At 48.3% G+C, this 12,085-nt stretch overlaps 1 protein-coding gene across 1 annotated transcript in view; it reads right to left on the reverse strand.

The window, feature by feature from the left end:
* The window catches only part of CYTH4 (cytohesin 4), a 156,633-nt gene that overhangs the window by 26,009 nt on the left and 118,539 nt on the right, over positions 1-12,085 (reverse strand). The window contains exons 8-9 of the mRNA XM_075321755.1: positions 10,798-10,946; positions 8,562-8,676 (exon numbers count right to left, since the gene is read on the reverse strand). Of these exons, the coding sequence (XP_075177870.1) occupies positions 8,562-8,676; positions 10,798-10,946 (264 nt within the window). The remainder of the gene's footprint in view (positions 1-8,561; positions 8,677-10,797; positions 10,947-12,085) is intronic.

The raw sequence follows: 12,085 nt of genomic DNA on the forward strand, positions 1-12,085 counted from the left end.
GGCGAAACCTCTCGGTGATAGCCCACACCAGCGCCAGGAGCTCGAGCTTGAAGGAGCTGTAGTTCTCAGGATTCCTTTCAGTCGGCCGGAGTTTTCGACTAGCATAGGCAATCACCTTCTCCTTTCCTTCCTGAACCTGGGACAGGACTGCCCCCAAACCCACATTGCTGGCGTCTGTGTAGAGGATGAATGGGGAGCCGTAATCAGGGTATGCTAGGACCTCTTCCCCAGTCAAAGCCGCCTTCAGCTGACGGAATGATTTCTCATGCTTGTCCTCCCACACCAGTGGGGCTCCGATGGGTCTACCCCCTTTGGTCTGTCCCACGAGGAGGTCTTGCATGGGAGCGGCCATCTTCGTGTACCCCTTGATGAAGCGCCGGTAGTACCCCACCAGACCCAAAAACTGCCTCACTTCCCTCACGGTGGTTGGTCTTGGCCAGTCCTGGATGGCGGTGATCTTCTCAGGGTCGGGGGCAACACCTTCCGCACTCACCACATGCCTCGGGTACTGCACTCTGGGTTTCAGCAGGTGGCACTTGGAGGGCTTCAACTTCATCCCGTATTTGGCAAGGGACGCGAACACCTCAGCTAGGTGTTCCAGATGGGCTTCGTACGTCTGAGAGTACACAATTACATCATCCAGGTATAACAGGACGGTCTCGAAGTTCAGATGTCCCAGACAGCACTCCATCAGCCGTTGAAAGGTTCCTGGGGCATTGCACAGCCCAAATGGCATACTATTGAATTCGTAGAGCCCCATTGGAGTGGTGAAGGCGGTCTTCTCCCGGTCTTCCAGAGCCACTGCCACTTGCCAGTACCCACTGGTGAGGTCGAGGGTAGAGAAGTAATTTGCGGTTCGCAGTGCAGCCAAAGATTCTTCAATACGGGGCAGAGGGTAGGCGTCTTTATGTGTTATCTGATTGATCTTCCGGTAGTCCACACACATCCGCATGGTACCATCCTTCTTCTTGACCAGTATCAACGGAGCGGCCCAGGGACTACAGCTGTCCCGAATAACCCCTGCCTCCTTCATATTCCTCAACATATCTTTGGCACACTGGTAATGTGCAGGGGGAATAGGCCTATACCTCTCTTTGATAGGAGGGTGCTCAACGGTGGGGATGTGGTGTTGGACCCCCTTGATCTGCCCAAAAATTAAGTGGATGTTTACTGAAAACCTGTTCATACTCCTGCACCACCCTGTATACCCCTGCTTTGTGATGTGTAGGGGTATCATCAGTGCCCACGTGTAGCTGTTGGTGCCACTCCTGTACCCCCTCTTGAGGCGGGGAAGTGTTGGTGGTAGGTGGGGGGGCTGAGGGACTGGCTTCATGGATGGTGTGGGGATCCAGGGTGAGCAGCTTGGCAATGGTGGCATACCGGGGAAGCCTGACTTCTTCCTCCCCACAGTTCAGCACCCTCACAGGCACTCTCCCCTTCTTTACGTCCACCACCCCTCGGGCAGCCATTACAGTGGGCCAGTGCTCGGAAGGTATGGGCTCCATCATGGCAGGGTAATCACGCCCCTGAGGCCCTACTGCGGCCCTACACCAAATCATCATCTCACTCCTAGGGGGCACAGTCAACGGAACAACATCCATCACCCTCACTCCACCAATCTCTCCTCCTGTTGAGTTTACATGATGGCGGTACATCAAGGCTCGGATCTCACGCTGCACAGCTCGCTGCCGGCTTCCCGCCGCTGTGGCGGCCAGCTGTTGCAATAGGGTCAACACATCACCCATACAGTGCTCCATCACATTGGTTCCCAGCACTATCTTCGGGTTATGATCACTGGGTTCATTCATGATCACAATCATACCCTGGTGTTGCAGTTCAGCTTGCCCCACTGTCATAGCCACTTGTTTATACCCCACTTGGGTCAATGGGAGTCCATTAGCAGCAATTAGCGTTATACTAGTATCTGGGGGTGCCAGCTCGTCTACCCCCCAATACCGCTGGTACAATGTGTATGGTATGGTGGTTACCTGTGATCCAGTGTCCAAGAGAGCCTTCACTGGTATGCCGTCCACAGCCACGGGGATGATGGGCCGGGCCCCGATATATCGGTCCCGCCAGTCTGGGGGGCCATGGTGTTCTACTCCTGAGGATTGGCCCGGGGCCCCAGGGGTTGCTCGTTTAACGGGCACTGTCGGAAGTAATGACCAGGCTTACGGCACTTGTAGCAGATTGGAGGTCTGCTCCGTGGGTTGTTAGCACCTCTCCGCTGCATCCAGGGGACATCCTCGGGGCTGTCAGCAAGCTGTATCTGTGCTGGAGGCTGAGATCTGGTCAAAGGTTGGAGTGCAGCAAGGATCTTGGCGAGGTCTCCGTCCATGCGACGGACCTGGGCTGCCAATTCTTCCACTGTGCTGCTTGGGGCTGCGGGTGTTGGAGAGGTTGGTAGGGCAGGGGCCACCACAACGGGGGCCGTCTCGACGGGCCACGGGGCTGGCTCCAAGTTTTCTGAAGCTGGGGGCTGTAGTGCTTTAATGGGCCGCTCTTTTAACACGGCAAAGTCCACATCAGGGTGTTCCAGGGCCCAGAGCCGAAGTTGCTTGCGATCCTCAGGGGACCTCATCCCCTGCACAAATTGCTCTATTAACATTTTATTGCTGTCCGCCTCGTTGATAGGATTCACCCTTTTTAGCGTGCGGAGGGCAGTTTGCAGACGTAACGCATAGTCCCGAATGCTATCCCCAGCCCGTTGCCGGCACTGGTAAAACTGCATCCTCAGCTCTGCTTCAGTTCGGGTCTCAAAGGCAGTCTGTAGCTTTTCGAAGATGGTGGCTACAGAGAGCCGGTCCCCCTCGGCCCAGGTCTCCGCCTCCTGCTCAGCCGCGCCGGTTAACTGGCCCAGCACTACCGCCGCACGTTGCTTATCGGTCAGGGGGTACAGTTCTAGCAACGGGTTAAGCTTTTTCCGGAAGACCTGTAAAGCATCAGGTTTCCCGTCATACTGCGGTAGCCAGGTAGCTCCGGGCGCATAGGGCAAGGAGAACGGCATTACCTGAGCGAGTGCGGGGGCCGCGGCACCTCCCGCCAACGCGGCCGGGGCCTGGGCAGGCCTATTCCCATCCGCGGGTGCCGCTGCGGCTGCGACCGCCGCTCCTCCAGCGGCTCCGTCGGGCGCAGACATCTTGTTTCCGTCCCCCTTAGCTTCTCTTTAGCCACTCCTCTATCGGGGCGGGGTTTTGGCCTTCGCGCCTCTGCTACTTGAGAAGACGCTCGAGCGGGGACTTTTCGCGCCAAAGATGGCGGCTTCTGAAATTTTTCTGCCGGACACCTCCGGCGGTAACAAGGCGCACCTTTACCAGACGGCAGAGCGGTAAGATCCTTTTCGTGACGCCAAGTTGTCGCGGGCGGGGAGGAGGATGTCAGCACTGCGCTCACCCCTCTGCTCGGGTCCGGCGGCTGCTGCTCAGTGGTGGCTCGAGCGGTGGGCCGGATCCCGGGGGTCTCGAGCGGCACTCCTCGCCCGTGAGTGAAAGGGGATTGGGTTTTGGGATATAGTCTATTGTCCGTGACGCCACCCACGGTTGTGGTGATTTGTTGACACCACCGCTGCTCGGTATGGGGATCCCGGGAGTGATGGCGTGGAGCAGCAAGTTGTTGTGTTGCCCCTCCGTGGGTAGGGGTTGGTGATCCCGGGGCCCAGTGATGTGGTGGGAGATGCAGGGCTTGGTGGGAGCAGGGACGCGGGGGCAGCGCTGTGCCTTGCGGCACTGTGGTACTCACTCAGCCTGAGACGATGACACAGTTCTCGGTAAAACACACGGCTGGAAAGACGGTTCCCACGGACGGCTGCACTTGCTTTTCCCCAGTAGTTGACGGTGACGGTCCCTTTTCCTGCACCTAAGATGATGATGGTTGCGATGGGTTCCCACCGGTAACCCGCTCCCCGGCTTGGATATGGGCCGGAGGAGCCCTACTTTGCCCGCAGGCGCTGGCCCTGAGAAACTGGTGCCCTGGCGGTGGCTGTGTCTCTCTGTAATGGTCGGACTGTTGCCTTCTATCGGGACTTGGTTGTTGGGAGACAGTCGTCCCCTTCACTGACGGATTTGGCAAATTATGGCGACTACTAGCCTTGCCGGGATCCGAAAGGCCCCTGCCCTGGTGCTGACTGTTCCTTGTCCACTGCTCCAGACCGCCGGGTCACCACCCGTCCGCGGTCCTTCCAGTGACCTCCGAGCAGTCACCCCTGCGGACAACAACCGCCGTCCGCTGACCTTGCTGTCTCTCAGCCCGGGGTACACACCCGGACCAACTTCAGGCTTTACTACTCTCACTTTTCTGTCACTTTACTTCAGCTTCTCTCCTCAGCTCCTCTACCACTTCACTTCCTTCTACTTTCACTTCCCTAGCTGATCTTCCTGGTTCTTCCCGCCTCCAGGGCTGTGAACTCCTCGGTGAACGGAGCCAACCGCCTGGCCCACCCCCTGGTGTGAACACCAGCTCCTGGAGGAAGGCAACAAGGATTTTGGTAGCCTTGGTGTTCCTAACTGGGGTGTAGGGTGTGGTGGTGTAATGACCTGTGACCCCTGGCTTGCCCAGGGCGTCACATATATAAGAGGGTATTGTATTTAATGTAAGATGTAGCAGAGGTGGATGGCAATTAATGTATTTGATAATATGTATGCTTTATACTACTGTAAGTAATGTGAATTGTAAGACGCTGGTCCCTTGTGCTGTGTCAGGTGGGATACATAGTGTAGAGAGCCAGCAGTACGGTAAATAAAGGGTTAAGGATAAGATAGATATAGTATTAATAAGATAGGATGCTTTAGTGTAGTGTAACCAGGGAACATGTGTGCAGGAGTGGGGTGGCAGTGGTAATTAGTGAGTTTGGTAGGTTAGAGCAGGAACAGTTGCAAATAGCCAGTTGGCAATCATGGAGACAGAGACAAGAAGGTAAGAGAGAAGGATCTGGAAGGCAGGATAGTTGGTCAGTAAAGCGACAGAGGTTCAAGTGAGCGGGCAGGGCCAGAAATGAGGGCCTGTCTAGGATGGCGACACAGACTTTCCCCTGTTGCAGAGTTTTGTGACATGTTCTGGGTCAGTCTTGTGGGACTCTGCAGATTAAATGAATTCCCTTTCCTTTGGGGATGAGAGGATTAATTCCAGCAGCTCCTGACTCCTGGTCAGGTGTTATCCGGTGGGGACTACACCCAGGTTCTATAAATGCCCTTTACATCCACCAGAGTGTGCTGGTTACTTCCTATCATTTGGAAGCTAAGCCAGAAGGTGGAAGGAGCTGTTGTATCTCAGTTGTGTTTTTGGCTGCAGCATTTTCAGGTGTGTTTGTTCAGGTTTGGAAGTTACCCAGTAGACTGTTTATTCCCCCCTTTTTATGTTGCTTTCTCTAGTGCATTTTTAGTGGCTTGTCTGTGTGTGGTTACCATGTATGTGTAGGAGTTATCGTAGTTGTTACCCGTTTGTCCATATTTGTTGGTGGGGTGTTATCTTTTGTTCTTGCCCATTCCACTTGGGTGGTGGGTTGTGGAGGGGGTTCATAACATCAAGAACAGGTGATAGTGCCTAGGTTGGAGGCCCGGACCTCCCTACCATTAAGTGTACCTCTGGGTGTTAGGGTGAGTGCAGGGGCCCCAGCCTTAAGGCCAGTATAGGTTTCTCTGGGTTCACCAAAGACACCTGTGACAAACGGGAGGCATCCTCCCATGTGTCGAGACCTCACCCTATGGACCGGCTGTGGAGCATCGTGAGATCGGTGGACATCGGGTTATAGAGACCGCCGGCGGGCCCTAACCTGGTCAGGAGCTGATTCATCGTCTGAGGGCCTGATACAGTAGCTGCAAGGAGAGGTTATGGGGAGAAACCAATTACTGGCCTTGGCTGCTGGAGGATGGTAGCCCAGAGCGAGTGCTGGCAAGGTGGAAAATCCCCAAGAAAGTGGCGACAGCATGAGCGGCACTATATAACTGAAAAAATGAAGACGTTGTGACCTCGAATAAACTGGTTCCTGATTTGTTTTACAAAAGACTTGTGTGTGAATTGTGTAACTCTCCGAGCCTACGGTGAGGACCAGTGAATATGGGGGTAACACCAGTCCTTAATGTAAGTGCTGCATGCCCCAACAGGGGCACAACACGAACAGACATATTGAATGAAGCAGGGGAGCGAGTGACCCTCTGCTGGGATAGGGCTCCTCGCTTTAGCGGAGTCAGTGCCGGGGAGACAATGGAGAGGATATAACAATAAGGAGACAGTTGTACACTATAGTGCTAAGATATGTGGAAGAATGAATATGGGAATGTAGACATGCATTACTGCTATGGAAAACATGTAAAGATTGAGATACTTGGCACACAAAAATGGCCAGTTTTATGTGAGCCCAATAGCCAGCGGCAAGACGACCTCTTATTGTTGGGTCCCTATCACACTAATGCTTCTCTTTGGGTTAAAAAACTACATTTTATGGACAGACAGGAACCTGCAAATGGAGAATTAAAATTGCCTGAGGCTGAAGAGCAGGAGTGCTCAATCAGGAGGCTTAACCCTGTAATCTAATAAATAGACTGATGGCACTTCCCACCTTTCTAATGTGAACAGGTGCAAACTGAACATGAAACAAAGTAACTAAAAGGAGACAGTTGCACTCTGTAGCCCATAAAATGTATGTTTTTTAACCCTAAGAGAGGCATTAGTTTGATAAGGACCCAACAAAAATGAGGTCGCCTTGATGCTGGCTGTTGGGCTCACATAAACCTGACCAAATTTGTGTGCTCAGTACCTCAATTTTTACATGTTTTAATAGCAGTAATGCATGTCTATATTCCCATATTCATTGTTACACATATCTTAGCACTACAGAGTGCAACTGTCTCCTTTTTGTTACTATGTTTCATATTCAGTTTGCACCTGTTCACATTAGAAAGGTAAGGTGTGCCATCAGTCTTTTTCTTAGAAATGGAGAGGATGTAGTGATGATTTTCTGATTTTAAAATTTTGGCAGCCATTTTTACAAAATTACAACAACTTGGATTCCCCTTTAACATTGACTGTTTCAGTCTTTACATCCTTTATGCAAATCAAAAAAGTCCATGGAGCCTCTGTTAGGAGTCTCGACATGGAAAATGGCCAGATATCAATATGGGAAGGACCTAGCCAAGGAGTGGCTCTTTTTAGGAGACCACCATAACCACCATATTAAGTGGCCCTTTTAGTCAATATCCAACTCTTGACGAGTTTAAAGCTATGACAAGGGAAATACCAAGGCCAGACATCCATCCACAGACAGCTGTTTCAGGGTGTTGCCCCTCATCAGTGTGGAGTAGGATTCTGGCCAGGTGGGAGCAATGCCCAGTAGACCAGCAAGACAAAACAATCACTGATCTCGGGGAAACCAGCCAGAGAAAACACTGCCGGCAGCCAGCGAGGCGCTCAACACAGTGAAATCCTAGGTGCATTGCCCCCTGAGAAGTACGCAAATCAAAAAAGTCCATGAAGCCTCTGTTAGGAGTCTCAACATTGAAGATGGCCAGATATCCCTCCGGGAAGCGCCTAGCCAAGGAGCGGATCTTTTTAGGAGACCACCATTACCACCATATTCCGTGTCGAGACTCCTAACAGAGGCTCCACGGACCTTTTTGATTTGCACACTTCCCAGGGGGAAATGCACCTAGGATTTCACTGTGTTGAGCGCCTCGCTGGCTGCCGGCAGTTTTTTCTTAGGCTGGTCTCCCCGAGATCAGTGATTGTTTTGTCTTGCTAGTCTACTAGGCATTGCTCCCACCTGGCCAGAATCCTACTCCACACTGATGAGGGGCAATACCCCGAAACAGCTGTCTGTGGATGGATACCTGGCCTTGGTATTTCCCTTGTCATATCTTTAAACCCGTCAAGAGCTGGATATTGACTAAAAGGGCCACTTAATATGGTGGTTATGGTGGTCTCCTAAAAAGAGCCACTCCTATTTTCCGTGTCGAGACTCCTAACAGAGGCTCCACGGACCTTTTTTGATTTGCCCACTTCCCCGGGGGCAATGCACCTAGGATTTCACTGTGTTGAGCGCCTTTGCTGGCTGCCGGCAGTGTTTTCTCTGGCTGGTCTCCCCAACATCAGTGATTGTTTTGTCTTTTACATCCTTTATGTCATTTCTTTTTTTTTTTTTTGTAGCACATTTCCTAATTATGTTTTTTCCCCAAAACTAGTATCATTGACATTTTTCTGTGGCATTCGACCAACAGGCACCATATAGTGAGTAGAGCAAATGTAAGAGTAGAGATGTGACCCATTACACATTGAGGGATGTGAAAACCGAGTGCAATTTTAGAAAAAAAGACATTTGTGTTCTTATGAAGAAATGGGAAGTGAGACAATAAGTATTGCTGGAATGCAGAATTATAAACAGGGGAACTCAGTCACGTACAACTCGACATAGTTAATTTTGGGATTTTTTACCATTCTCCATCCATAGGTGCAAAACGTTTCCCATCCAAGCACCAAATATTCTGCAACCTTGTACATCATGGATCAAACTTTATGAAGACCGGTGTGCACCATGATGGCTCAACTTTTAGCGATTGATGAAAACAACATACCCATCTTGAGAAGCCATCCTTCTCTTTGTGGCTTTTGGAAGGCGAGCGTGAGTTCCCAGGCGTCTTCATCCTCAGGGAGCTGAAATGGCTCTTTTTTCAGGCTCTCGTACATGTCCTGCCAGGATGTGAAACGCAATATATCTGAGCGACAATAATTGCAAAAATACTCCATATACGCACATTTGCAGATACTGGGTGCATCATACAGGACTTTGTAATATTCTGGGCTAAAGCCACACTGTTTATAAATCACAGTTCACAAGGTGCTTAAGCTGTAAATTCGGTGTGAGACCCTGATTTCAGCGATGTATCACTTACTGGTCTGCATGTTGACATTTTGATTCAATTACAGTATTCCCTGCTGCACATCTAGCAGAGCTAAAAAAGTGCTGATAAAACAATGATTTTATTGAAACAGTCACATAGAGCCTAGTAAGTGACACATTACTGGAATTAGGGTCTCAGCTCCATACATCATGTCGCTATCAGATTACATAGCAAAAAACGTGCTGATAAAATACTGATTTTATTGAAACAGCAACATACAGCATAGTAAGTGACAAATCACTGAAATTAGGGACTCAGCCCCTACATTATGCTGGTCTTAGATAACAACAAAAAAGTGCTGATAACACACTGATTTTATTGAAACAGTCACATAGAGCCTAGTAAATGACACATTGCTGGAATCAGAGTCATAGCCCCTACATCATGCTGCTCTCAGATAACAACAAAAAAGTGCTGATAACACACTGATTTTATTGAAACAGTCACATAGAGCCTAGTACGTGACACATCGTTGGAATTGTGGTCCCAGCCTGTACATCATGCTGCTCTCACATTACATAGCAAAAGAGTGCTTATAAAACACTAATTTTATTGAAACAGCAACACACAGCCTAGTGAGTGACACATCACTGGAAACAAAGTCTCAGTCCTTACATTATGCTGTTCTCAGATTACATAGCAAAAACTGCTGATAAAACATAGTTTTATTGAAACAGCAACATACCACCTAATAAGTGACATATCACTGGAATGAGGGTCTCAGCCCTACATAATGCTGCTCTCAGATTACATAGGAAAAAACTAATGACAAAACACTGATTTTATTGAAACAGTCACATAGAGCCTAGTAAGTGAAACATTACTAGAATCAGGGTCTCAGCCTGTACATCATGCTGCTCTTAAATTACATAGCAAAATCTGTTGACAGATATCCTTTAAAAAGGTCTCTATATAGTTTATGATATGGCAAAAACCCATTCGTCTTGTGCTTAAAGTTCTCCTCTACGCAGCGAAGCAGAAATTTACTACAGCTGTCAAACTAATATTGAAACAGTCACATAGATCTTAGAAAGTGACACATTACTGGAATCAGGGTCTCAGTTCGTACATCATGCTGCTCTCAGATTACATAGCAAATAAGTGCAGATAAAACATTGATTTTATTGAAACAGCAACATACAGCCTAGTAAGTGACACATAACTGGATTGAGGGTCTCAGGTCGTACATCATGCTCTTAGATAACAGCAAAAAAGTGCAGATAAAACATTGATTTTATTGAAACAGCAACACAAAACCTAGTAAGTGACACATCATTGGAATCAGGGTCTCAGTCCCTTCATCTTGCTGCTCTCAGATTACATAGCAAGAAACTGCTGATAAATCGCTGATTTTATTGAAACAGCAACACAAAGCCTAGTAAGTGACACATCATCGGAAGCAGGGTCTCTGCTCCCACATCATGATGCTCTTAGATTACATAGCAAAACAGCACTGATAAAACACTGATTTTATTGAAACAGTCACTTAAAGCCTTGTAAGTGACACATCAGTGGAATCAGGGCCTTTGCCCTACATTATGCTCCTCTCAGATTACATAGTATAAATCTGCTGCCAGATTCCCTTTAAAAAAAAGGTCTCTATATAGTTTATGGTATGGCCAAAACCCATTCCTCTTGTGCCTAAAGTTCTCCTCAATGCAGCAGAGCAGAAATTTACTACAGCTGTCAAATTAATAATGTAAAATGCAAAAATCTCCTGATAGCTTCCCCTAAATAGAGGCTGTACACTGTAAATGGAGGCCGGCCTCTCAGACTGATTGGCCCTGGTGGGTCAGAGGATGCATAGTCTGATGTTACATAGCATTGCACAGATTTTTATCACTTGACTGAAGATGACAGCTCACTCCTTGGCAGTTTATATAGTACGATATATTGATAGGTTACTCACGGTCAGCAACTCGGTGCGCAGATCTCCCCCTGGGTGTACACCCCGATGTAAGGAAATGAAGTTCTGCAGGTCAGGCTTCTCCTTTACACTTGGGTTGTGTAAAGACGTGTTTAAGATGATCAGCGAGAAGGAGACGATATAGCAGCTGTCTATGAATGAATGAATGAATGAATGAATGAATGAATGAATGAAAGCATTAAATAGATGGAAGATATAAGGCAAAGCACTTATTTTTTATTTAGGATTATTTATACTATATATACACACTGGTGTAGAAACAAAATATAATCCTTCTAACCTGCTCTGAGGATACAGAGCCCACTTTTTTGGTGTCTGACAACTCTATAGGATTTCTGTGGTGTAGCAGTGGGTGGCTGTAGCTCTGGATAGAACATTTTAGGGGCACAGTATTTAAAAAGAAAAATGAAGGAGGAAGAAGAAGAAGAAGAAGAAGGAGGAGAAAGAAGAAGAAGACGAAGGAGGAGGAGAAAGAAGAAGAAGAAGGAGGACAAAGAAGAAGAAGAAGAAGAAGAAGAAGAAGAAGAAGAAGAAGGAGGAGGAGGAGAAAGAAGCAGAAGAAGAAGAAGAAGGAGGAGAAAGAAGAAGAAGAAGAAGAAGAAGGAAAGAGGAGGAGAAAGAAGAAGAAGAAGAAGAAGAAGAAGAAGGAGGAGAAAGAAGAAGAAGAAGAAGAAGAAGGAGGAGAAAGAAGAAGAAGAAGAAGGAGGAGAAAGAAGAAGAAGAAGAAGAAGAAGGAGGAGAAAGAAGAAGAAGAAGAAGGAGGAGGAGAAGGAGGAGAAAGAAGAAGAAGAAGGAGGAGAAAGAAGAAGAAGAAGAAGGAGGAGAAGGAGGAGAAAGAAGAAGAAGAAGAAGAAGAAGGAGGAGAAAGAAGAAGAAGAAGAAGAAGGAGGAGAAAGAAGAAGAAGAAGAAGGAGGAGGAGAAGGAGGAGAAAGAAGAAGAAGAAGGAGGAGAAAGAAGAAGAAGAAGAAGGAGGAGAAGGAGGAGAAAGAAGAAGAAGAAGAAGAAGAAGAAGGAGGAGAAAGAAGAAGAAGAAGAAGAAGAAGGAGGAGAAAGAAGAAGAAAAAGGAGGAGAAAGAAGGAGGAGAAAGAAGAAGAAGAAGAAGAAGAAGGAGGAGGAGAAAGAAGAAGAAGAAGAAGAAGGAGGAGAAAGAAGAAGAAGAAGAAGACGAAGAAGGAGAAAGAAGAAGACGAAGAAGGAGGAGAAAGAAGAAGACGAAGAAGAAGAAGAAGAAGGAGGAGAAAGAAGAAGAAGAAGAAGGAGGAGAAAGA

Source organism: Anomaloglossus baeobatrachus, chromosome 8 (assembly GCF_048569485.1).
Source record: "Anomaloglossus baeobatrachus isolate aAnoBae1 chromosome 8, aAnoBae1.hap1, whole genome shotgun sequence".
NCBI lineage: Eukaryota > Metazoa > Chordata > Amphibia > Anura > Aromobatidae > Anomaloglossus > Anomaloglossus baeobatrachus.